The sequence below is a fragment of the Canis lupus genome, chromosome 24 (assembly GCF_011100685.1).
Source record: "Canis lupus familiaris isolate Mischka breed German Shepherd chromosome 24, alternate assembly UU_Cfam_GSD_1.0, whole genome shotgun sequence".
NCBI classification, from domain to species: Eukaryota; Metazoa; Chordata; class Mammalia; order Carnivora; family Canidae; genus Canis; species Canis lupus.
Genome location: NC_049245.1, coordinates 29724529 through 29752129, shown reverse-complemented (window position 1 = coordinate 29752129; position 27601 = coordinate 29724529). Strand labels below are relative to the sequence as shown.

Below are 27601 nucleotides of genomic sequence, written 5' to 3'. Positions count from 1 at the left end.
CGGCGGCTGAGGCGGCTGAGGCGGCCCGCGAGCGGGCCCGGCGGCGGCTCCTGCGGGCGGAGACGGGGCGGGGCCTGAGGCGGGGGGCGGGGCGGCTCCTCAGGCCCCGCCCCGGCCCGCGCGCCGGGAACAAAGGCGCCCGCGCGCCCGTGGAGAGGACCCCCGCCCGCCTCCCGCCGCGCCTGCGCCCCGCGACCCCCGGACAGGCCCAGGCAGGGACGCGGGGCGCAATGGCGGCGGGGGCGCGCCCGCCGCTCGCGCTCCCGCGGCCCGCCGCTCCGTCCGCCGCCCTCCTCACGCCGCCCCGGCCGGCCCCGTCACGCGGCGGCAGCCCCGCGCCGGCCCGTCAGTCAGTCGCACACGCACGGGCGGTCGCCCAGGCCCGCTGTCCCGCACAGGCCCGGCCGCAGCCGCTCCCTCAGCCCGCTGCCCGCGCGGCGGCCGGGAGGAAAGGTGAGGGTGCAGAGCGCCCCGGCCCGCCGGCCGAGCCCGGTTACCTGGGCGGCTGCCCGGCGGAGGGAGCCAGCCAGGCCAGGCCGGGCCGCCTCACACCCGCGGCGGCGGCGGCGGCGGCGGCGGCGGGGCAGCGGCGGCGGCGGCGGAGGCGGGCCCTCCGCGCACCCTCTCCGGGGCGGGGCGGGGGCGGGGCAGCCTGCGGATTGGCTGGCGGGCTTTGACGGACAGCAGGCCTGCCCCGCCCCGCCCCTTGGGCCGCTCGGGGCTGCCCCGCAGGCCGCTCCTGCGACCGCCGGACCCTCGTCCGTCCCGCCCCTGCGGCGAGCGTGGCGGGCGCTCGACGGCCCCGTCCTCCGGAGCGGCCCCCGGGCCTGAGCGCGGCCTGTCGGGCCTTCAGACCTGCGGCCCCCGGCGGCCTCCGCCTGCGCGGCTCCTCGCCCGCCGCCCGCCGCCCGCCGCCCGCGCCACCTCACGCCCCGCCTCCTCGCGCCCCTCTGGCAGGGGTTTCCGCGGCCTCACTCCGCGTGTTTTCCTCCCGCCTCCCCCCAGGCCGCTGCCCGCGGGCCCGGAAGCCTCTCTCCGGCTGGCCTGGTCCGGAGCCGGGCGCTCAGGCGACGCCACCTCCCCAGGGCTTCACTCCCAGACCAGGCACCCCGGGCTGCCCCGCGGCGCCACTCCCCTCCGCCCTCCGCCCTCCCCCTCCGACTGCGCGCCCCGCTCCCTGCACTGCCCCGCCCCCCCCCCCCGAGCCTGGCGCTCGGTCTGCTAACGTGCTTGGGCCAAGCCCCTCGGAGGTGTCCTCGACGCCGCCGCCGCCTCGGCTCCCAGCCACCTCGCGGGCCGGCCTGGCCGCGCCACCGTTGGCCCTCGCCACCCCACCCACCACGCCTGACTTGCATCTTCTCTCGTCCAGACTCTTTACTCTCCCTGGTCTTACCTGCATCTACTATCCATGCTTTAATTTTTTTAAAAAGAAATTAAATCCCCATCGGCCACCTCCGGCCCCACCGCCTCCAGGACTTGCCTTTGCACTCCAAGCCCGTGCTCCCTCCCGTCCCGGCCGGCCCTGAGTGGCCTGGGGCCCCCTTTCTCTGTCTCCCGCCGTCTCTCAGCACCTCCCCTTCACCTCTCCATGCACTAGCCACAAGGCCTTTTAGTGGTTATTTGAATAATCCACACTCTGCCTTCCCGAAGCCATTCCCTCGGCTTGCCCCTGTGATGTAGCGGCCCCTGTCACAGACCAACTGAAGACACCTGTGGTCTGACCCATGTTGAATCAGGCAGAGCAGGACAACTTCAGAGGCTGGAGGCCCAGCGGAGCGCCCGGCAGATGCCAGGGAAGGAGCCGGGTTTCTGGAATTGGTGAGTATGTGAGTGTGTGCTCAGCCAACCTACCCAGCTGGGTGGTGATGGTGTCTGGGGCTGCCTCTGACTTGGTCTTGCGGCAGCGGTAACTTGTGCGGGTTTGTGTTTTGATGCCCTCAAGGGTGTCTCCTAAGAAGCTGAGAAACCCCTCACAAAACGGAAAATTTGTAGGTTTCACCCACCTGAGGGGAGGTGGAGTGGCTGAGATGGGCTGCCATCTAGTGCCCACCCTTTAAAGTGGGAGGGGGAGGGCACTAAAGTTGACCCAACGCCTGGCCTGGCGCTACAGCCTACAAGTGTGATCACACCTGATCCTCATAATTACCCTCTGATCAGGCGCTATTGTCCCAGATGTACTGATGAAGAGCCTGAGATCCAGGTAAGTTCTGCATCTTGCCCCAAGGCCACATAAGTAACAAGTGGGAATTGGAAACCAGGTCTGTCTTGACTCCACACGTTTTTTGCTTCGCAAGAGAGCCTTAAGTAGATCCTGGCAGCCAGCAGTCCGTGGGCACGGAGGCTAGCATGACTGGGAGCTTCACAGAGTGTTTGTGCTCTTAGAGTGGGGCTTGGACTGCCTTGGGCTTAAGGTGGTGGTGCTCCTGAGCTGCCCCGTGCTGGGCTTTAACACCATGGTTTGGGAGAAAAAAAAAAAGAAATCCAGAACCAACCAACCCCCCAGGCATTCAGACATTAAGCCAGTAAACAGTGTTATGTATGGACAGTTGTGATGGTAGGTAAGGAGGAAAAGCTCGGAGGCCTATGAGATAAAACATGAGGGACACCTATTTTAGATCTCTTAGTTGAAAAGGAAGGGCTCTAGGACTCAGCAGAGGTCTACTACTGGATGTGAATAGATGGCCAGGTGAATTATTAGATGGGTTGGAGGAAAGTACTTTCCAGGCAGAGGTAACAACATGTACAAAGGCCCTGAGGACAGAAAGAGCTTAATGAGTGTAAGAATAAGAAGAAGGCTCGAGTTTACTGAGCAAGGGGAAGCAGGGCAGGTGATGAAGCCAGGAGGGTAAGTGGGAAATGAGTGGGGCCTCCCCCTGCTCATCTGATCTTGTCCATTTGTCCAGGATGCCCCCTCCTAAGTGCTGCAGTGCTCTTGGAGCTTCTTGTGCTGACTTGGGCAGCCTGCAGGCTGTGATAAACTTTTTAAAACTCTGTTTCTCCATCTTCTGAGAGCTTCCTAGCATACGGACCATGCTTCCTTGCTTTTGCTTTTGCCTCCAGGGCCAGGCCCCCAGGGGCTCCAGAAATCTCTGTCAACAGGAGCTCATGTTTTCAGTCTGCTGCCAGGCCCTTAATCAGAAAACAAGGCCCCATTTCCTCCTGGGACTTCTGAGCTAGCATCTCAGACCTCAGGTGCCTCCCTCCACCAAAAGAGATTCAGGAAAAGCAGGGCATGCAGAGGGTGTGGCTGGTTTGGGCTTCCCCCAGCTCAGCATATATATGGGTACGTGGGTGTTACTGGCAATGAGTGCAGCTGCGCTGGCTTGGAGGGAGCAGCCCAGAACCCACACAAGGCACACGCCCTGACATCACCCAGGCTAGCCCTGCTTGGGCCTATTTCTGTCATCACTCTTGCTTCAACATGCCCCGGCCTACACCATACCTAGGTGTGCCTGGATTCTGGGTAAGGGTCTCAGCTCAGATGCCCGTTTGGCCCTGTGTGCCTGACCTCATAGGTCTTTATTTACCAAACACTTAGAACAGCACTTGGCTTATACTAAGTCCTATATAACTGTTTTACCCACATTGGCTCGGTTACTTATTACAGCATTATGAGATAAGTACTTTTACTATTTCCAATCTACAGATAAAAAAACTGACGTACAGAGAGATTGAGAGGTGCTTATTTATGGACACAGAGCTGAGAGATGGCAGAGATGGGATTCAAACCCACGCAGCCTGGCTCCAGAGTCAATGCTATGTTGGCCTCTCATGTAGGTATGAAATATTTTGTTGTGTATTTTCACTCCTTTCCATAATACCCCTACCTACCTGATGTGTTTTCTATTTTTAGTTATAGATCTTTTTCGCCTTATGATGGGGTTGCATCTCAGCAAACCCATTCTAAGTTGAAAATATAGTAAGTTGAAAATGCGTTTGCTGTGCGTAACCTACTGAACATCATAGCTTAGCCTAGCCTGACCTTAAATGTACTCAAAACACTAACATTTGCCTACAGTGGGCAAAATCATCTAACACAAAGCCTATTCCATAATAAAGTGTTGAATGTCTCATGTGATTTACTGAATACTGTAGTGAAAGTGAAAAGCAGAATGGTTGTATGGGTGCAGAGTGGTTATAAGTGCATGGGTTATTTACTTTCTTGATTACATGGTTGACTGCAAGTCATGGCCGATGCCCAGCATCGCAAGAGAGGATCGATCGCACTGCATATGGCTAGCCGAGAAAAGATCAAAATCCAAAGTACAGTTTCTACTGAATGCATATCATTTTTGCACCGTTGTAAGCTGAAAAATCATGAGTCAAACTATCCTAAATCGAGGACCATCTGTATTTGGTTAAATGTTGTCACAGATTGGGTTCTTTTGGAAGCAGACTCTGTGGCAGAGGTTAGTGTGCAGAATGTTTGTTAGGGAGTGCCTTTGGGATCAACACTGTGGAAGAGAGAGAAGGAAATAGGAAGGGGCACAGGGAGAAGTTTAGCTGTGATGGAGGCCTGGTGATAGCCTCAGCCAGCCCCCAGAGAGCTCTGTTGACTGGTGCTGGCTTGAAATGGCTGGGCCTTCGTGGTTCCACTTCACTCTGCCCTGAGAAGAGCACACACAGCCTCAGTCACATGGCTCTCTGCAACTGAGGTGCTCTTTAAGGACTGGCAGGTCTCCTAGCAGTTGGGGCAACAAGTGCTTCCTTGAAGGAGAATCTGAGTGGCACATTGCTGTGCCCACCTCAGATGTATTCCTTTCCAGTCCTTTGAAAAGGTTGAGTATTTAAAACAAAGGGCAAAAATACTGCACTGTAGAATTGGAATATGCTACTATAAGGAGGAATAGAATATGGCAAGTGTAGGTTAACATGACTGCTGTTACTGAGAATCATGTGTGGCTGAGCTTCCTGGTAGCCAAAGCAAAAATTCTATTTTGGTAACTGATTCCTTAGGGGAGAAAAATTTTCCCGGGGTTAAATTATAAAAGAAGTTTCTCATATGGACACTTATTTGACTGAAATAGTGGAGAATGTTCCCTACAGATTAACAGCAAATGCTGATACTGTTTTCATTTGTTCCTTATAATGACCTTACATGAATATAGAAGGTATAATGTAAAAGCATAGCTCAGTGAAGCCCCTTCCAAAACTGAAAGTAGGCAGAGATATAGACTCACAGTCTGATTTGATTCGTTGCATAAAACATTATCCCTTTTCTTTAAAACAGCTCTTAAAAATTTTTGCTTGGTAGTTTATGTTAGGTGTCTGACCAGCCCATCTCTGAGTCTGAGCTGGCTAACCTGTACCTCTGTGTACAACTGGTACTTAATACTCACCTCAGTGTACCTTGAGGTCCACCTACAACCTACAGTTCAGGCTCTTGACCTCTGGCCCCAATATATATTATGGTTCCAACTTAGTTGTTGGATCTCAGGCTTCTTTTCTTTTCTTTTTTTTTTAAGATTTTATTTATTTATTCATGAGAGACACATACAGAGGGGCGGAGACACAGGCAGAGGGAGAAGCAGGCTCCATCTCCATGCAGGGAGGGTTTCCAGGATCACACCCTGGGCTGAAGGCGGCGCTAAACCGCTGAGCCACCGGGCTGCCCTTCTTTTCTTTTTAAAGACCTAAGTTTATTTGAGAGAGAGTGCAAGCCCGTGAAAGCATGCAGGCATGAGCAGTGGGGAGGGGCAGACTCCCTGCTGAACAGGGAGCCCATAGGGGGCTCCATCTGAGGACTCTGAGATCATAACCTGAGCTGAAGGCAGATACTTAACCGACTGAGCCACCCAGGTGCCCCAGAGCTCATACTTCTTAGGTCATATTTTTTCTACTTCCCTCCATACCTAGGATGGACTCTCAGCCCCTCCAGAGCCTTGTGTTTTCTATCACCCAAGGCAAAACCAGTCCTTGTTCAGCCACTGCCAAGACTCCACTCTCTGCAGACTCTGCTTCCCCTTTGCTGGTGGGCTCATAGAGTGGGCCCCAGGTGTACTTTGTTCAGGGAGGTGGCAGGGATACAGTAATTGCTTCGCTGAAGAAAGAGAAAGGAAGAGCCCTTGCTAGCCCAGGCTGACCTGTTTTTCTTTCTCTTCCTTTCTCCCAACAAACTCTCCCGATGTTCCTCTATAGGAGTAAGACAGCAGAGATTAATCAGATCAAGTTCCCACTCCAGTTGTGGTTAAAGAAATGCCAACAGAGGGACGCCTGGGTGGCTCAGCAGTTGAGCATCTGCCTTTGGCTCAGGGCGAGATCCTGGAGTTCTGGGATCCAGTCCTGCATTGGGCTCCTTGCATGGAGGCCGGCTTCTCCCACTGCCTAGGTTTCTGTCTCTCATCAAAAAAAAAAAAAAAAAAAAGAAAAGAAAAAAAGAAATGCCAACAGACACCTGTTGGTAGCTGTGGAGTACAGCTCAGTGAGAGAAAATGTATATGCCTGAAGAATGGACACTCCAGATAGGTGTTTGTTTTTGCAGTAGGAGCATTCCAGATGTTTTATGGCATCTTTGCAACTAAATTATAAGCCTCTTTAGAGACACATGATGGAAATGGCCAATATAAGTTTATTTAGTTATATCAATGTTTTAAATCACATATTATTATTTTTAAAAAAATATTTATTTATTCATGAGAGACACAGAGAGAGAGAGGCAGAGACACAGGCAGAAGGAGAAGAAGGCTCCATGCAGGGAGCCCCACATGGGACTCGATCCCGGGTCTCCAGGATCACACCCTGGGCTAAAGGTGGCATTAAACCGCTGAGCCACACGGGCTGCCCTTAAATCACATATTATTTGAAACAGTATATTAATTTATGAATATTTTTCCCACTCTCACCATTGCAGTAATAAACTTGTGTTTAAACTCTCTACGAATTTTTTATTTCTATATAGTTGTCACCATTAGAGATACTTTGAGTCATCTAATTTCTGGAAGCATATCACCTTCACTGCTAAGTTGTTTGAGAGTACATTTGAAAAATCCGTTTGAGCAATAACTTACATATTTTTAAAAAAACAGACACATTTTTAAGTGTAAAGTTTGGTGAGCTTTGATGAAGGTATGCTTTCATGTAACCTCTACCCAAGCAAGATAGAGAACATTTCCATGAAGTTTCTTGGTACCCCTTTGTAGTCCGTTTCCCCTGCCCCCTATCTGGCAATCATTAAACATGCTTTCCATCACCAGAGTAGTTTTTACCTATTCTAGAATTTCACATAAATGGAACTAATGAGTATGTACCCATGGTCTATATTCAGCATGTTTCTGAGACGCATTCGTGTTGTTGAAGAGAGAATACTTTTTAAATCAGTATATGATGCCATTACTAGAAATTTTCATTTAAGCATAATTACCTTTTGTGTAACATTAAAACAGCTTTCTTTTCATTTCTCCCATAGGTGTGTATGTATATATATACTTTTTTTTTAAGATTTTATTTATTTACTCATGAGAGGCACAGAGAGAGAAGGGCAGAGATATAGGCAGAGGGAGAAGCATGCTCCAAGCATGCTCCATGAGTCCCATGATGTGGGACTCAATCTCGGTACTCCAGGATTATGCCCTGAGCCGAAGGACAGACGCTAAACCACTGAGCCACCCAGGCATCCCTATTTTTTAAAAAAAAATTTTAAGGATTTTACTTATTCATTTATGAGAGACACACAAGAGAGAGGCAGAGACATAGAGGAAGAAGCAGGCTCCGTGTGGGGAGCCTAATGCCTCAATCTCGGGACCCCGGGATCATGACCTGAGCCAAAGGTAGATGCTCAATGACTGAGCCACCCAGGCACCCCTCCCATAGGTATATATTAGTGATCTGCATAATAACTACTTACTGTATTACATTAAAAACTTTATGGAAAATTTCAAATGTATATAGACAGCATAGTATAGTGAATATCCTTGTACTCATCAGTGAGCTTCAATTATGAACTGTTGGCCACTTCGTTTTATGTAAACTCCACGCACTAACCCCTTCCATATTATTTTGACACAAATCTTGTCTATAATTTTATAAATATTTGTTTTTTTGAAAGACTGCTAAATGTGTGTGTGTGTGTATATATATGTATATATATATAAATATATATATATAATATATACCATTACCAAACCTAAAAAATTCAATGCTGCCTTGCTATGAAAATGACCTTTAAGAGGCTTGTTTGTATGTAATAGTTGGGATTGTGAGAAATAATTACTAAGTCTGTGGTAAATTTCTTTGCCTCCTTGTTTACTGATTTTGTCAGGGGACTACTTATAATCGTCCAAAACTAGCTTGACTGAGGTCATTTCAGGGTAATGTCTTTTCTCCAAAAAGTGCTTTTTGGTTCAAAACAAGTTGAGAGAGCATCCCATTATGAAGAATTTTGTTAAAGACTGAAGTATAAGTAAACTTTTCTCAGAGAAAAAAAAATTTATAAAGTTTCTGCAGAGCAAATACCTGATTTGGAGCGAAACCAGGAGGTGCCATCATGGAAGCTAGGAAGAAGTGCTTGGAGAGGGGAGTGTTCACCATTCCATTTATGTGTGATGTCCCAGAAAAGACAAATTTACAGAAGAGAGGAGTGGAGGCTGGAAGTAGGAGTGGGGATTAACTTTAAGTGGGCACAAGGGATCTTACTGGGGAGGATGATCTTCTAAAACCGATTTATGGTGATGGCCATAGCCCTACCCTCTGTAGCTACTAAAAATATACTTGGAATGGGTGGATTTTATGATATATATTTCAATAGAGCTATTAAATGGAAGAGTGGTTAAGTGTCCAGTGCCACAAAGTGCTTAAAATACACAATGCAGAGCCCATTTATTGGTTTGGCCACTCATTTGTTGGCCATTGTGGTCAGAATTCAGGAGGGATTCAGGGGACAAGGTGGGACAGAAGCTGGTTGCAGTGGGTGGAGGAATGATGGATGACTCACCCCAGGCATTTGTATGTGAAATGGGAGAGGGAGGTGGTGGCGGTTGGAAACAGCTAGGAGTTGTGAGATATCATTTTTCAAATGTGATGTAGGCCTAATGTGGATTTGACAGAGAATGGACAAGAGCTGCTGAGCAGATGTGGGGGTTAAGGAAGAGAGGAGCCAAGCAAGCATCCAGATACCTGGCTTGCATAGCACATGTAAGCCAACCAGCTTTGCCCACAGCTGGACTTGAGCATCACAGAAGAGCCTGATAGGAGGAGTTTTTCAGACCCTACACGTCAGACTTGCTGGATAAGGCTGGAAGTGTAAGGAGGGAACAACCTTGGAGGAATAAGGGGGAGGGTCCTCTCCCAACTCCAGGCTCAAGCATTTTTCAGACCCTGTCACTTCTGGCCCTCACCTACCTATCCATTCTCTTCCTTCATCCCCACTGGCCAGGTCAGCTTCCCATCCTCTGGTCTGCTCTCCCAGGCCTGCCATCACCAAGGGTGCCCTTCACAGTCCTTCTTGACCAGGATCTAGTTGGCATGCACCTACCCTCAGAAGACTTGTAGAAAGGTTCCTGTCGGGAATGGTAGGCACGAGTTCCTGCTCATCAGTAAAATCTTATGCCTGCAAGGCCTCCTGTCTCTAATTTCTAGTTCTGGACCAAGGTTTGTCACCTGCTTGTGGAAAGTCCTGCTCAAGTCCCAAACTTCCGGTTCAAGTTCTTATCACCTACCTCCCCCAGCCATGAAATATATCAATTATTGTCAAGAGCCTCCTATACTGCCATTCTGAACTTCCAGTGATTTACCTACCTAACCATCACAGAATTTACAAAACTTCGCTGTAATCTCCTCCAAAGCACTGATGGCTACGCAACTTCTTTATTCCCTGGCGTGAATGCTACTTCTCTCACACTGGCCAATGAAATGCAGGCTGCCAAGAAGGACCTTCCAAGGGTTCTCTCTTCTCAACACCAGCCCAGCCCCCAGTGAGTTAAGAGACCATCAAGGAGATGGCTCTCCTCCCAGAATATACCTGTGCACACTAGTGAGCCTAGGGGGCCTAGGGCTAAGTGACCAATTCTAACCACTGGCCTTCCAGCTCCCTGCTGTTTGGACAGGAAAGCTCACGCTCCATCCTGAATTCCAGACTTACCAGTAACCTAGGATGAGGAAAGGAACAATTTTTGTAGGGACCCTACCAACTTGGGTACAGGAGCACTGGGAGTGGTCTAATACCACTCCCTTTTTTTTAATTAACCAATCAATGCAAGGAGAAGTCTGCATTTGGGCCTCTGGGATCCCGTGGGTACTGGATTAGATATTGGTTTAGTACCCTTAATTCCTGTCATCCTGACTGTAAGCTTAGCCACACAGGCAAACCCAAAGTAAGCTCCCCATTGCTTCTGGCCAGCACACATGGAAAGTGGAAAATCTGCCTCCCAAATACTATGTTCACTCCATCTTGCTCAATAAACATTACCTACCCTAGGCTCCAAATACAGTTGTTGTACCCAACTTATTCTTACAGATTTTCTATACACTACCTCACTTTCTGGGTCTGCTTTTAACAAGAGATGCGGACTCTGGCTCCCCTCTGATCTATCCCTTGGCAGCAGGACAGGTGCAGCCCCTTCCAGCCCCAGCCCAGCCCCAGCTCCTTCCTGTAGAGGAGAGGGAGCCACTGTTGTTGAGCCGAACAGTGAGACCCCCTCCATCACACACACAAACCCAGCCCTGTGGCCCCAATCAAGCCAGGGACCCTGGGTAACAAAAAGGCAGACACTAGGTTTCCGTTAAGTTGTAGGAATTTATTTTAAATAACCTACAGTTGATTAAAAGGGAATTCATGATAAAAATAGAAGATACTTGAGGAAAGATGTGGGAAATGGACTCTGCACACACGCTAAACTAACAATGCCTCTAAAACTAATGATTATAGCAAAAAATGTCTTCACATTAAAATTCTGCTTTTTATGTTTTTTTTTTCCATTTTTTACACAATTACAAAAGAAAAAATAAAAGCCCTAAATTCTTGATTATTTTTCCTTTTTTGGACCAAATACTCATTTTCCTCTAAATTATTGACTTGTGGAACTTTTTACACAATAAAATCTTTCAAGTGAAAGACTGGGTTTAAAATGAAAAAGATGGATATCTGAAGGGTACAGAGAATGCTCAGAACAAAGGATGATGGGAAAATGGTTTCAGTCACTGATTATTTCATTATCCTTAGACTCACTCACCCCTCATCCCTCCCCAACCCCAATCTACACGATCTTTAAGATCAAGAAAAAGGTTTAAATATTTTAAAATAATTAAAAAGAAATAAAAATTCACATTTAAAAAGGAACACTCAAGTCAGGAAATATTTTCCCATCATGCTTTTCTGTGAACAGGTGTCTGAACCAAAACACTGCCGATGTCACGACTGCTTCAAGTTTAATGAAAATTGATTCCCATGACAATAGATAGTGACAACTCTCACTAACAGGTGCGCTGGGTTTTTGTTCTACTTAATTTTAAATTCCTGAAATGGGGGAGAGGGGAGGGAGTTTAGGAATTCATTTCTATTAAAATATAGAAGTTATTGCAAAACCCTAACTGTAAAAACGCACCAATATAATCGGACTTCGTATACAGTAGCTAAGAGAATCCAAATGCTTCAGTGAAACAGTGAATTTGCCTGGCAGAACTCTGACAAATTCCCATCCACTTGCTCTCTTGAAAATAAAAACAAAATTCAAAACAAATCATACAGCTAGAATTTTGATATCTGAAATATTTTTAAATAAGTTGTCCATAGGACAACTGGCTCAGCTCTTTCTTATAATATCTCCAGGTTTATCTTTTCTCAAAGATGTTGGTTTGTTAAGACTTGCCGCCTCTCTCACTCAGGTGTGAGGGTAAGCAAGGCTCACAGTTTATCCATCTTCCCCAAACCACACTGTTCCTTTTCACAGAACCCTGCCCCTCAAGACTGGTTAGAACTCGTAGTCCTCATCAGCCATGTCGATGGCCCAGGCAAACTTCTCCCGCTGGGTTTTGTTGTAAATTTTCTCAATTGGGACCCCCCACTTCTTGCACCTGCACACAAAGGAGAAAGAGGGTAAGGATTAGTGTCTCAGGGAGCAACAGCCCAGACCTAGGGCAGCAGGCTTTAATGTCCATCTGGTGAGAATGAGTTTTAAGAGTGGCCAGGCATATTCTAAGGGCATCATGTGCTCATTTAAATCATTAGAGTGACCTCTAAATTGATGCTACTACAGATATACTAATGAAAAAGATACACATTAAAAACTAAGGCAGAGAGTTGGGTAATTTGCTTATATTCTCATGCAGCTAGAGAGCATGGAGCTGAAAACCGAATCCAAGCTGTCTGGCTCAAGTCCATGTTCTTAACCACTGCACATACTGCCCCCTCCTCAAGCTAACCCAACCTCTAGCACCCACCAGGGCAAAAAGAGCAAAAAGGGTGCAAGGGCTGGATGGAACCCCTGACCCAAGGCAGCATAATATTATTGACCATTTAGGGCCATTCAGGATGTTCTAGGGCATTTGTAGTATGCATAACAGAATGGCAGGGGTTCCCCTACTAAAGGATTTAAAGTGTGAAGTGCAGGAATGGCATGTGAAGGCCAACAATGCTCTTAAACCCACCCCCGCTCCCTGCCACTACCCTTCTCAAGCTAGCAACAGGAACTCAAGAAGAGCTTAATGCTTACCAAGCCACTGTGATCCTTGGGTCCAGATAATTGAGTTTGGAGGTTCCCAAAGCAATTTGTTTATTCTCTTCTCGGTCTGTGGCCTGAACCTCGAGCTTCATTAACTGCTCCTCCAGCCTCTGCACAGCCTTCTTCTTTGACTCTACCACCCTGGAAGAATGGAAGGCATCAAGAACCAGGCCTAGCCTCTGGACAAGAACATTGCAAACCCATCCTGCCATGCAGGAGCAGCAAAAGCAAGAAAGCCCTAAATACAGAGATTTCCAAAAGATACCACTTAAACCTTAGAAAAGCTGGGGTCCCAGGGCCTCTGATACTGTCCCCAGTTTTGTCTCAACCAGTCCCCAGCTTTGCATAACACCGGGTACATACTTCTTGGTCTTTGCATCCTTCAGGACCTTGGCATCAGCTTTAGCACTTTTCAGATCTCTCCGGGCATCTGCTAACTGTTCCTTCTTGGCATCAATCTAAGTGGGGAAGAACAGTAAGCTTTAAGAAAATCAGCCTAGAGAGGGAAGAAAAAAAAAAAAAAAAACCCACGGGCACCACCAGAGATAAAACCTAGACGTTGTCTCCACTAGGCAGGCAGGCTGTCAGTGGTGTGCCAGGTAAAAACCCCCAGCTGCGTAGCTTCATGAAGGCACAGAGTAGATGTACAGTGACTGCTGAATTCAACTGCTATTTGGTCATTTATGTTCTTCACTGATCCTTCAAGAAAGAAGTGATCCTTCTATAGGTAGTGAACCAGGGCCCCCTTAATCCAGAAGCTCAGGTTAAAGAACCCACAAGAACTGAGAATGTGCTGATCTTTCAGTCATACGACACTTTGGCTTAAATACCTGAGAGGAGGACTAGAGATGAAAGCTGTTTGTCAAATGGATACTGTGCCAGGGTGTAGCCTTCAATCTAAGAATACAGAAGGAGAGAACTCCTTATAAAGCTGAGACAGGATCCTTCCATCTACTGAACCCAGCTTATCCTCAGATTCTGTCAGTACTCTGGGAAGGAGTGCCAGCTTCTCAAGAAAAAAGGATGCACTGAAGAGAATACCTAAGAGACTTAAAGATGGCAACTGAAGTACCCAGGAAGCAAACAGCTCAGCCCGTCTGTTCAAACCTATACATGGCATGGCATGGCCTGGCTCTGGCATTCTATTTTTCAAGAAGAGAAAGCTACAACGCCATGAAAATTCAAGTAGTTATCACTCAAAAACAAAGGTCTGAAAACATTTTTAGCTATAGAGCACTTTCCATAAAGGAAGAAAATAACGGCAATTCCAGCCTTTCTTGCTTATAAACCCTTGCCAATACCTCCAGAAAGCCCAAGTTCTTAGTTCCTGCTTAAGGACAGCAGCCGGCAACATCATGAAACTAGAGTTCGAGCCATCAGCTTATGCTGCTGGGGGCAGAACCTCGGATGTGCTATTACCTTGCTAACCTGCAAGGTCAAGGGAACCTCTGCAGAGTAAATAAATACTTGCCTGATTTAACACACATTGGGCTGTTATTCTCAGCCCAGAATTGTCTGTTAGGTATACACATGCAGCCCAAGATTGGAAACAAAGGCCACCATTGTGAGAGAATCATTAAATGCATTTTACTATGAATGGCTTATGTCCAACATCTATGTTGTCCAAAGTCAAGCTGAAGGAACTGATTCTATACACAAAAGCGTCACAGACACCACTAGCCAGATTCTTCTTAGGCTAGAAATGTAACAAACCACAATCTTTTAACCATTTCTGTGGATGCTAAATTGGCAGGCTGTTTCAAATTCTCTCAAAGCATCAAAGACTCCATTGATTCACTTGGCAAACAGGGGCGTATGTTTGCTTTGTGGGCACACAGGAGAGGGTTCCTCAGCTTGGAGGGCTCGCCTGGCAGACAGCCTGGGCTGCCCAAACAGTGGTTCCAGAGTAAGATCAACAAAATACCTCCTCATGCTCTAGGGTGGGGTCTGAATTGGGTCAACAGCACCTGAATATTCATGCTTTTATTTCTGGCTTAGCATAATAACATGGGGAGAGTAAATAATACCAGATGACCATCATTTAATAGAGTGGGAGCAAGGGAGCAAATAGGAGCTGCTACGAAGGGTGGTCTGTAGGGTTCTTTGCCTGCCAACCATATGGTCTAAAGATCTGAAGAGGTCTAGGGATGTATATTAATTTACTGTGCACAAGTGCATCCCTTCAGGAAAACCAGATGACTCCTGTAGCATGAACTGTAGATTGTGGATATCTTCTGACCCAGATGTACTACTACTACTGGGTACTTATCTTGAAGAAATTTCAACAGAAGGAAAACATGGTGGACCTGGAAATGTGTATGTAGCCTCACTCTATAGTAATCATTTTTAAACTTCACTTGTTCTAATACAGAATTCTGTGGATGTCGATAGAAAAGAATCACATCTGTAAGTTCACTAACCTCTGTTTGAAATTCACCATTTCTTCTTCAATTAATTATGAGTGTGGGCAACAAACCATAGTAACACTAGTAGTACCTAGGACTTCACCAATATATGTACAGATATTTCTGTATCACTGTGGCAGAAACCTTGAAGTAGAACTTCCACATTCATTACTACGCTTGAAATTTAGTCATTATTGACCTGCCTTAAGATTTTTTTTTTTTTTTTTGCCTTAAGATTTTATAATTAAGGAAGCACATCAAAGACTTTAAAATTTATTTGGTAAGTATGTTTCAAGATAATTGGTCCTTTGTGACCCTGTGTGTCTGCTCTTAAGTGAAATGTTAAAAATTCTATTCTCAGCACATTGAAATGGGTTTATGAAGCCATTGCTAACACAGAAATGCCAAATGCCCAAATGTTTAGTGCCTTGTGACTTACAAGCTCAGTACCAGGCAGATTTGTAGGGAGGAGAGGCACATGGAGGAGGAACAGCATCTACTTGTTTGCATGTCAGTCTCTCCCTCTAGGGCAGCAACTGTGGCATAAAGCCAGTATTCAACAGATGTTTGATGATGAGCTACATAAAAATATGATTCATGTGGAATGTGTAAAAATAAAAATAGTTGTGTTAGGATTAGGGGGCAATTAAATATCATTGTTTCATCATCTTTTCAATTTGAAACCATCTAATTTAGAAATAGTTGTATTTCTGGGCTAAGGCAAGGAACTGTGAAGACTCTCTTTGTATCTATTATACTCATTTATAATAAGGACAATAATTATCAATATTTCAAAGAGGGTACATCAAACTTAGTTTTTCAAAACAAGAAGCAACCAGTGCAGGACTTCTGTTCACAGAATGGAAACTTCCTAAACAATGGGTACTTGATACTCAGTACCTTGATCAGGGATAACTCCTATTATATTACCATGTTTATCTTTAGCATGGATGTATCTTCCAGAAAGACCTAGAACTGGAACTGGCCTCCTCATATCCCAGCCCAGAAGGCATCTCACTTGCAGATTATCCGCAGCAGATGGGGTTCCCTTAATTTTGCTACCCCACCATCTAGATCTGCAATACCTTAGACTGCAAGTTCATCATAGACTTCTCAAAAGTTTTGGGTGGTGCCCTCTGATGGTTACAAAGGATTGCAACAGCTCGGTTGGCACGGTTATAAGATAGGATCTTTGCTGGGATGTTCTCATCCGCTGTGAAGAAAGAAACATAAGGGTGAAAGAGTCAGTATGTATACACAAGAAGAATACACAACATGCCTTCCCCAGTGCTGCTTCCTCATGACTTTGCTGGTCCTCAACTCACTCAAATAATCAAGTTCTCCCAAGACACAAGGTCAAAACCTGAGAGTCAAGAGTCATCTGCTTGTCTCAAAGGCTGTTTCCCCCACTCAATGTAGCCTGAAGAAAATGTGGAATTGGGACAGAAAAGGTCTGTAGAGGAGGGTAAGACAAAAGGATCACAAGCTTTATATTTTAAAACCAAAAGGCAGTATGTGTTTTACACAGAAAGATTAAAAGCATGAGGAATATTTTACTTATGTCACATAGCACCCTTTATCCCACCCTAATATACTGGCCCTCAAAACATCCTCTTTGGATTTTTAGTCTTATATTCTAAAGCTATTTGATGTACTTTTAGAGGATAGGTAGAATTTAGCAGTGACTGGGCTCTAGGGAAAAAAAGCTTGTGTATCTTGGTTGTACCTTCTGCACCTAGTTTTTAGGAAAATACTACCTACTATTTTAAGGGGGGGGGGTGACAGAAACCTCAGGGGAAGGATGTGCTCCTGGTTTAAAAAATAACCATGAAAACCTTATTCTCTCCAATTTAACCAAGCATCATAGCACTATGTCTTCACTCTGTGAGTTTTCAAAAAACATACATATAAACCATCAAATGTAGGTACTTTCAGAAAGCTCCTGTCAGCATTCCACGAAAATAAATCTTGAACTTGGGGTAGGAAGGGGGAAACTACACTGATTTTATGTTTATACAACTAGGCCTTGGCTCTCTATTAGAGGTATAGAAGGAAAAGTTTCCAGTGATAAAAATTAAGGAGAATAGCAGAAAAGCTCTAGGACTTAGCTCAGCAAGGGCAATGGACATACCAGGAAGTGTGCAAGCCTGTCTGGCCAACAAGTACTTACGGGCTGTGAGTTCTTTTAGCTGCTGCTGTAGCGTGATGGAGGCATTGTATGTACGGAACACCTTGGCTGTCAGGCCCTCCATAAGATCCTGAAGATGCTTATTTAGAATACCAGTCTGGAGGAGACAAAGCACAGAGAGGATATTGGGATTTATGCAAAAGCTAAACCACTCTGCCCCTTCTGGCAAGCCCTAGGACATTTATACCAGTGTAATCTCAAGTTTGCCAAGTTTATTGCCCTGCCAGTGGGAAGTTAGAAAAAAATTCCAAAACACAGGGTGCGTGATATCTCCCTATGAAGTATGTTAATCTTAAGCAGGACAATAAAGCAAATTTGTCCTTCCCCCATTAAGATCTTCCCTGATAAGATATAGGGAGAGGCCTTCAATCTCAGAGATGGCTGGGTATCCAGCCAAAAGACGACTCTGCAAGAGCCAGAAGAGAATAAAAGGTAGGGTCTGTCCACCTGTCTGAGGGCTTTGGTCATGGATTCACTGTGTGCCTGCAGAAGGAACAGTGTATAGGATGCCACAGGACAAACTGAAGGGATAGTAGTCCAAGTCACCCCCAGGCAAACCTCTCCTTTAGGAGCTTGTGAGGAGGCTCCGGCTGGGCCCCTCCTTCAACCCGTGCAATCTGTCCACTCACATTGAGTCTATCAAAAAGATCATCCTCAGGCTGTTTGTTCTCCATAAATAGCTGTAAGTTCTTAAAAACCTAAAGGAAAATAAGTAGAACCTATTATTTAAAAAGCCTTTACTTTGGAAATAATTACAAACTTACAAAAACTTAGAAAATAAAAAAGCATAAGGCATACCCATACCCACATCCTTTTACCGATTCACTGACCATTAACGTTTTATACAACATTCACCATTGCACAATACATGTCTGCCTCACTTCCATCTCTACATACATGTGTGTAGACACACAACTGTTTGTCCTGAATCATTTATGAGCCCTTTATCCTTAAATATCTCCGTGTATTTCCTAAGAACTTCCTAAGGATAGAGATACTCCCTTGCATTCACACAGTACTTATCAGCTTCATAAATTTGCATGTATATATGCTTCAATCTACTGTTCATATTCCAATTTGGTCAGCTGACCTAATGATGTCCTCTACTTCTCCAGGATGGAATCCAATCTAAGGTATTACATTTAGTTGTCATGTCTCTTTAGCACTTCTTTAGTATGGACCACTGCCACAGCCAACAAAGCCTAATGACTGATTAAATATCAGACTTTTAAAGGGCTAGATTACAGGTTCAAGCCCAAGAGTTGGGGGGGGGGGGGGGGACGGATGGACATGGAGCTGCAGTGCCCTCTTTGGGTATGGGCTCAGAGATTTGAGGACTAAAGGGCTATTGCTTGGCTCAGTCAGGAGTTCAGAGAGAGGTTGAGCAAAGTTACAAAAATGACAAATATGCAACAAGACCGGGGGTATGGAAATGTGGTTGAATCATTACAGTAAGGTGAGTTAAATCTTATGCTAAAGTTTGCCACTAGGGCCAACACTCTACAGCATGCACTGTTGACTGTTACTTTAGGACATGGTGCCCTCATTCCCAGGAAGGTGTAGCACGGGGTGGTAGGTGAGGGACAGGGACTAAAAGGAGGTACACAGGACAACCAATACCTCTCCTCTCTCTTTCAAACTATTTCCCTAGTGTTCAGCAAGTGAAGAGCATACAAAAAGCACTCAATATATGCTTGCTGAATGAATGAATGAATGAATGAACGAACGAACGAACGAAAGAAATGAAGGAAAAACAGGCCAGGGTGCACAGGCCAAAGTAACTTACTCGTTTCTCAACAGGGACTTTATTATAGTATCTGATCGAATCTTTTCCAAGGAAGTCAAACTCTACCACGTATTCCTGACCATCCAACTCTGGGTGCAGATTGATATGCTCCACACGAAGCGAGCAGCAACCCACTGTGTCCGCTGTTTCTCCTTCCTCCTTCTCATTGCCTGCTCTCAGAGCAAGCTGTCCAGGAAGTAGGGAGAAATGAGAGCAAATGAAAAAACTTCAATTTTCTACGATCTCTAGGAAATCCAAATCAGAAGTCTCCTAACTCTGGGGATAGAGTATCAGTCTGCAAGGCTTGGGAATTCTGGATTCTATATGCTCCTTCCTCTATAAAATGAAGTACAGAGAATCATAGTGATATTACCCTTTCTCATAAAACCAAGCTTCTCTTTACTCTGTTCTCTCAAATAAGAATGGAGGAAAGGAAGAAATTAAAAAAAAACAACAACAACAACAAAGCAGCAAACAAGAGAGTATTCCTATTCTGGGTGATAGACTCAGTAGTCTCCTAATTTTGCTTAATTTTTGAGATAATTTAGATTTTGTGCTAAGCAGTGCAAAATTGGGAAAGAAACCAAAATCTTCAAAAAGGTAGTGACAAACTCATCTCCTCTAGAGCATGGTCCTTCAAAGTATAGTTGTGAAACATTCATGGATTGTTTAACCAATTTTAAGGGTTATAACCATTCTTTTTAAAAACAAGAAAAAAATTAAAATGTCAGAATTCATTGCTTGTAGAAAGGCTAAACACTGTTTTGTGCAGCTTTGCAGTTACACACAACTACAAATATATTTATGTGTGTTGGGTCATGACGTAAAATAAAAATTTTTTTGGTGGCTTATACTCAGTTTGAAAATGTCATAGTATTTGCAGAAGATTCAGATTTAGAGACCAGCAGACTCCAAATGCCTCTCTCTCCACTTCTACCCTCCTTATTGGACCAGAGATGGGTACTGCTCCAGTACTTAGCACAAGGCCTGGAAATGTAAACAATCCCATATTTGGTAAGCCCAACGTATTAGGCAATGTGATAGGAAGATGCTCACCTTGTCTATGAAGTATAGGGCTACAGCTCTCTGCCGGACTTTCATCTCTTTGGACTTCCAGTCTTCTCTATATTGGTTCCGGATTTTATCCACACACTTCTTCAGTCGCCGAGCAGTCTCATATTTCTGCCAGTCTTTCTCACCCTGCAAAGACCCAAACCCAAAGGTCTATGTAGATTGTGTAGGGATGGTAGAGTAAAAATAGACTTTGAATATTCAAGCTCAGAGCTCTGAACCAAAGGAACCTGAGCATAAGCAAGGTAGAAAAAGAAGAGTACTGAAGAGAAATTTTAGAGTATCTAACCTGGTGAGAACTCATGTTAGTCTCGTTTCACTGTCAAGCACAACAGGCCCCTGTCTAGTTACTAAGCCAGCCTCTGGCTTTCATTCTGTAAAGTGATTATGTTCTTGGGAAAAGCCCAAATGGCACGTCCCCAAAATGGACTTCTATCAATACAAAGGTATAAATATCCCCATCCCCACATCAGCATCAATGCTCTGCTGTAGAGTCTGTGACCCAACAGTTTTCTGCTAGGACTAAATTTCATTAAATACAAATCCAAGACAACCATTCAGTTTGATGGACTGTCAAGAAGCAGAACCAAAGATGACACAACACATTAATTACTAAGGAACACAAAGACTTCCAGGAACAGTGGTAATTATTCACCATTTTCTAACTTCTGCATTTAAGAGTATTTTTGATTAGATTGAGGGGAAACAATGTTACTGAGAAGACTTTTTCTTCTCAAAACATTAGTTTTTGGTACAAGTTCTAAAAATTTATTCTAAAGCCAATGACGTGTTTTTAAAAGGGTATGAAAAGACTGAATCTAATCAACAGTGACAGAAGATTATTTCTGCTACCATATTGAATGGAAACAAGATTCACAAGCAAGGACTGATACTAATGTCAAGTGAGAAAGGTAAGAAAGGGGGGAGAAACATCTATGAAATCCCAAGAGGGTCAGGGAGTATTCTAAGGCCTAAAACAAATTATATGACATGACTACAAGGATGGATTTTTTTTTTTTTTTAAAGCTAGCTAGTTTGCTTATTTCTTTCTTTCCTTTTTCCTTTCCTTCCTTCCTTCCTTTCAGAGAGAGAGGCAGAGACACAGGAGGAAGGAGAAGCAGGCTCCATGCCGGGAGCCCGACGTGGGACTCAATCTTGAGACTCCAGGATCGCACCCTGGGCCAAAGGCAGGCGTTAAACCGCTGAGCCACCCAGGGATCCCCCACAAGGATGGATTTTAAGAACCCAAGAATCTCTGCTCTTAATTCTCCCAACCACAAGAGAGAGGGATAGTGATTTCTACCCACATATGCCTAGTTCCCATCTGACATGCGACATTGGTCCTTGAAGTTTAATAATCATGGTCACGGTAACTAGCCTTCTGAGCATGCAGGAAAGTGAGCTATGTGTAAGTGAGAAACATCTTCTACGTCTAGCTCTAACAACACTCAGAAATGCAAGCTCACCTGGGTATGCTAAGGATTCATCAGCACTCTCCCACAACTGTGTGTGGCCAAGTTGTATGTACTTGTTTGGCTATAAAATAAGAGGTTCAGTAACTACTTGTTGTTGTGGGTGGGCAATTAAGCAGTTGGTGATACAATATCTAAGAAGAAATATCTAAGTTCTATTTCCTGACAAAGGGAAGCTTAAAATTTCTCAGATTTTTCTTAGTACATATTGACATTTAAAAGGGTGAAGAAAAAGGTGTGATACCAGCTGTCTTCATGTACGAGTCAGTAATAAATTTCCATGACAATCATGTCTTTCTCTCTCTCTCCCTTATACACACACACACACACACACACACACACACACACACGACATCAAAGACTCATCTTTAATAGTATAGTCTCCAGTTAAGGAGCCGGCTCTTGGCCATCACTCTAATGCACATAGGCCTACCAAAGCCTTACTCCAAGTCTTCAAAGTCCCATAGGGTTACATTTGCCCAATTCCTTAGTCATGCCACCAAAACAAGGTTTAGAAAAACGCAACAAATAAGTTATTCACAGAGGATACCACAAGATCAACTTTTCTTCACAGGATGGCTGGGCTCTTGATGCAAGGATCCAGGAGTCTCAAATAAGGATACAAAGATGGGAGGGTGGGGGCAGATGCCACCTTGTCTAGGTCTAAGGGAAGGCTGGCTCCAGGAAGTATGCTTATCCCTGCTGTCTTCGAAGTTTCTCTAAGCAGACAGTAAATTACACTTGAACAAGCTTTCTCAGACTACTAGAAAATAAAATACCCATTTCGGTTTTCCAGATAAGGTCATCATCAAAACCGTCTCAGTAAAACAAGGTATCCACTATAGGAAGCTTGCCTTTAACCCTTTCCATTTTCCCCTACCCAAACTTTTGTATGGATAAGAATCTAACTTGATTATACAGGACTCAGGTGTCCCTATTCTGAATCTTTTAGAAAAGATTTTATGTTATATAGTTTGATCAGTTTTGACAATTCATAACCCATGTAACCTACATCCCATTAAGACACAGACTATTCTCAGGGCACCTGGGTGGCTCAGTGGTTGAGCATCTCCCTTTGGCTCAGGTCGGGATCCAGGGGTCCTGGGATCAAGTCCCACATCGGGCTCCTCGTAGGGAGCCTCCTGCTCCCTCTGCGTGTCTCTCATGAATTAAAAAAATAAAATCTTAAAAAAAAAAGAGAGAGAGAGAGGGAGAGAGTATTCTCTATCATTAGAGAAAGTTCACTCATGCCCCTTTCTGGTTAATCAACAACTAAGCAATCACTGTTCTTTAATTTCTATCATCATAGATTAGATTTTGCCTAATTTAAAGTATTATATAAACAGAATCATACAGTATAGGCTTGTGTGTCTAGGCTTTTCAACATGTATTTTAAGATTCATCCACGTTGGGGTGCCTAGGTGACTCAGTTGGTTTGAGTGTCTGACTCTTGATTTTGGCTCAAGGTCACGATCTCAGGGTTGTGAGATTGAGCCCTATATTAGGCTCTGCACTGAGCTTGAGATTCTCTCTCTATCCCTCTCACCGCCCCTCCCCCTATGCTCATTCTCTTAAAATTTTTTTTCTTAAATAAAATCTTAAAAAAAAAAAAGATTCATCCATGTTGCTGCATTCATTAGTTCACTTCATCCAACTGCTAGTATATATGGTATAATCTATGACTATCCCTAATGTGTCTGACCAGACCATGTATTTATTCTGTTGATGGACCCCCTAGAATGTTTCCAATTTGAGACCTGCATTAATATAATGCTGCAATAAACATTCTTGTACAGATCTTTTTATGGACACAGGTTTTCAATTTATTTGGGGTAAAAATACCTAGAACTGGAATTAGTCACCTCATTGTGGTTTAAATCTGCATTCCATTGATAATTAGTGAGGTCAAGAACTCTTTCATGTGCTTATTTATTGGCCATTTCTCTCTTGTAAAGCATCCGTTTGAGTCTTGCTTTCTTTTATTATGGAGTTATAGAATTCTTTGTGTATTCTGAATACAAGTTTTCCATCAGATATACATGCTGCCAATATTCTCTCCCAGTAACATGTATTTAGTAACAGTATCCTATGTTGAACTCAAGTTTTTTTAAAAGATTGATTTATGATAGAAAGAGAGAGGCACAGAGACACAGGAGGAGGGAGAAGCAGACTCCATGGTGGGAGCCTGATGCAGGACTCGATCCCAGGACTCTAGGATCACACCCTGGGCCAAAGGCAGGTGCCAAACCGCTGAGCTACTCAGGGATCCCGAACTTAGGTTTTTAATTTTAATGAAGTCCACTGTCGATTGTTTTATCATTAGTGTTTATTTTGTGTCCTAGGGAACCTATAACCAAGGTCATGAAAGTGTTTTTACCATGTTATCATCTAGAAGTTTTAGCATTTTATTTTTTGTACTTTAGAATTTACAAAAGATGTCAGGCTCAGAATTTTTAAAAAATAAATGTGTCTTACTTTTGCTTTCTAATAAAACTCACCAAAATCAGAGCTTCCTAAGAATATAAAGTTTTATTAGGACATTTTCCTTCAATTCAGCCCTTTAACATCTAGATGGTTACATTTAAAAGGTTGTAGGTACATACATCTCTGAAACCTCACAGAATTATAAGCTCTAAAGACAGAAACGGCAAGAAATGGGGATTTCGCCCTAAGAATATTTTAATAGGATTGAATACAATGTAATGTAAACAATGGATTACAAAGTCTGTTGTACTTTACATTTAAAGAAAATATGAAAAATTTTGTTCATAAAGTTAAGACTGATTGAAGAACCTCACTTTTATCAAGGGCTACTTTACAGGTTATGAGACTAGATAATGTTTCCAACCTTGACAGTGGGTTGGACTTAGGAGTGAGTACCGTAACAAACAGTCCTTTTGTAACCTCTGGATCTATGGTTTACGTGGGATCAGAGAGCTTCACTAAAGCTACTGGTTCCCAAAGGCTAACTGCCATTTTCCTGCTATTTCAGAAAACATAATGATATATTCTTTACTGGAGAAAAGATAGATTATGAGGATGAAAATGAAATTTTCAGTGAAACAAAATGAGAATTTGCCAACTATAGATCCTCACTAAACATATAGTAATGGGTGTGTTTTAACAAGAAAAGTAAACCTAGAGGGAAGGTATTGAGTACAGAAATTAATCAAATATCTCATTGTGACAACTGCTGACTAAAGAGAGGATTAAGGGGGTGCCTGGATGGCTCAGTGGTTGAGTGTCTGCCTTTGGCTCAGGTCATGATCCTGGGGTCCTGAGATCGAGTCCCACGTCAGGTTCCCTGCAGGGAGCCTGCTTCTCCCTCTGCCTGTGTCTCTGCCTCTCTCTCTCTCTCATGAATAAATAAAATCTTTAAAAAAAGAGAAAGAGAGAGGATTAAGGATTTTATGGATGGATTCTTTTAAAATAAAAAGTAAAACTTTAAAGCAAAAGAGGTATGAGGTAGGAATGCCTAGGTGGCTCAGTTGGTTGAGCATCCAACTCTTGATTTCAGCTCAGGTCATGATCTCAGGGTCATGGGATTGAGCCCTCTGTCATGCTTTTCACTCAGTGAGGAGTCTGCTTGAAATCTTTTCTTTCTCCCTCTCCCTTTACCTCTCTAGCCCCACCAATCTCCCTCTTACTCTTATTTAAAAAAAAAAAAAAGTAGTTGTACTAGTAGTACAAGGTACAAGTAGTGGAAATAGTGAGTCCTTACTGTTCTGAGGGGAAACAGTCAAGTATCGGCAGAGAGCTGAAGAAATCAGATTTTTCTCTTAATAGTAAGTATGACTTCCTAAGCCCTTAACCATCTGCCTGATTCTGGATCCCAACCCAGCTGAGTAGATTCTCTGTCCTGTGTGTAAGATTCTAGGCAGGGCCTACATGTCGGTGACTTCTATATTCACTACCATAACCATCATTCAGAAACCTGCACAAATTCCTACAGTATATGGGGGTTATATGGATATTGTCAGGAATAAATTAGTGGCTCCTAGCCCTGGAGGTCCTCCCCCTGGTCTGTCAACAACAAAGATCTCAAGCCTTGGAGGCTTTCCTACAATCTGCTTGAATGCCAGGTTTAAGAGATTGCAGTATACATGTATTTGGATCTGTTCACCTCTAGTCCACCCACACTGGCATCATCTTGTCCAAGCCGTCACCATCTGTTGCTTGGAGGACCTACAACAGCATCCTATTAGTATCCCTACTTCTAGTGTGTATCCAATCCAACCTCCACAGAATTTACCACTCAGAATGATCAGTTAGGTCATAGGTTTCTAAAACACGAATCTGGTTATTTCCCTTGTTAGAACCCAGTAACTTCCCACTGGATTTAGGATAATATAAACAACTTTAAGGAAGAGCCTGAAGATTTGGCCTGCAAACCCTCTAGCTTCCTCCTCATGCCCCTCTCTTGCTCACATTGTACCTCAACTGCACTGCCCTTCTTTCAGGCCTCAAGACCACCCAACACTTTCTCTCCTCAAGGATTTCAAAAGGCTATTTTCTGTGGAAGACCCATTCCCCTATCTTTTCCATGGATAAATCCCATTCAGTCTTGTCTTATTGTAAATGTCATTTCCTCAGAAAGCCTTCCCTGAACCTGAGGCCAAAATCAAATGCCCTGGTATACTCTCACATGGTACCCCTGCACTTTTTCTTTCCATCTTCTATTTATTTATTTTTAAAGATTTTATGTATATATTCATGAGAGACACGGAGAGAGAGAAACAGAGACATAGGCAGAGAGAGAAGCAGGCTCCATGCAGGGAGCCTGATGTGGGACTTGATCCCAGGACTCCAGGACATGCCCTGGGCTGAAGGCAGGCATTAAACCACTGAGCCATCCAGGGATCCCCATCTTCGCATCTTTTACAAGAATTTGTTTATTAGTGTGACTGCGTACAAAGCCTGTAAATCTTCTTGAACTTATGTTCAAGACCCTCCTCTGTTCAAAGCCCTTCAATAACTCTCCAGATGCAGAACTTGGACCAGTCTCTTTAGCAAGATGCTTAAGGCTGTCCACAAACTGGCAGTAGGATATCACAAGAAGGCATCAAAAGGCTAAAGATCTAAGTCACAGTTACTAACTATTGGACTGTGGGCAAGTTTCCTGGCTTCCCAGAGACCAAATTTATCTATAAAACAGTGGCATTCGTACATCTGCTATGGTTGCTAAGATAACTGAATGTCAACTTATGTGAAAAGTAACCTAATATCACTGATTTGTGTAAAATACACATAAAATTTATCATTAGTAACATTTTAGCACATTCACAATGCTATGTAAATTGCTAATTCTTTTTGTTACTCCCTTTTACATTTCTCCCATTCTGTTCATAGTAACACAACACTGTTTGGAATAACTCCCTTTTAAGACCAAACTATAATCTTATTAAATCTAATTTCCTTCATAAAGTTTCGGATCTTCTAAGCGCTGGAAATAACTGCTACATTTATCTAAAACACTTAATGCTTACCTTCTTCTAATACAATTGAATTCTTACCCAATTTGCCCACTTAGCCTAGAAGTTCTTTGAGAGCTAAGACCACTGTTTATCTACATTTATTTCTGAAGAATTAACATTTCTTTAGATGACTGGACTTCACATAAGGGTTTTGATTCTATACTTACTCTAAACTAGAAAAAGTGACATTTCTAACTGAATGGCAAAAAAATACAGAGATGGTCTTTTTCATATTAGAACAAAGAACTAAGTTAGAGGACATGTGGTTTAGTGTCGACAAGACAAGGCCTTCCAAGGTGTGGCCTCCATGTAATTTTTTTTTTTTTTGTGGCCTCCATGTCTTAACAGATGTTTAATAACCTATAAACCAAGATTTAAAAAGTCTTTAGTCCCAGTGTCCTGCATTTTTAACAGACATAGTCTACAAAGAACTAATTCCTTGGCTGTTTTTTTTTTTTTTTTTTTTTTTGGCTGTTTCCTTTTGAGCTCATTTCTCTTTAGGGTTGCTATGTACATTCCCATAGTATGTCTGAGGTAGGAAGTTCATAGGAC

The 27601-nt window shown here is 44.1% G+C and overlaps 1 protein-coding gene and 1 long non-coding RNA gene across 2 annotated transcripts in view; one reads left to right on the top strand and one right to left on the bottom strand.

Moving 5' to 3' along the window:
* The first annotated feature begins 1229 nt into the window (after positions 1-1229).
* LOC102152517 lies at positions 1230-21865 on the top strand. Its single transcript, XR_005377858.1, has 4 exons — positions 1230-1818; positions 3647-3777; positions 20904-21014; positions 21189-21865. It is a non-coding gene; the product is annotated as an uncharacterized LOC102152517 (long non-coding RNA).
* The window catches only part of TOP1 (DNA topoisomerase I), a 91204-nt gene continuing 74312 nt past the window's right edge, over positions 10710-27601 (bottom strand). The window contains exons 14-21 of the mRNA XM_038572316.1: positions 20089-20232; positions 19033-19218; positions 17876-17944; positions 17229-17343; positions 16144-16271; positions 13017-13111; positions 12645-12794; positions 10710-12006 (exon numbers count right to left, since the gene is read on the bottom strand). Of these exons, the coding sequence (XP_038428244.1) occupies positions 11904-12006; positions 12645-12794; positions 13017-13111; positions 16144-16271; positions 17229-17343; positions 17876-17944; positions 19033-19218; positions 20089-20232 (990 nt within the window). The 3' untranslated portion in view covers positions 10710-11903. The remainder of the gene's footprint in view (positions 12007-12644; positions 12795-13016; positions 13112-16143; positions 16272-17228; positions 17344-17875; positions 17945-19032; positions 19219-20088; positions 20233-27601) is intronic.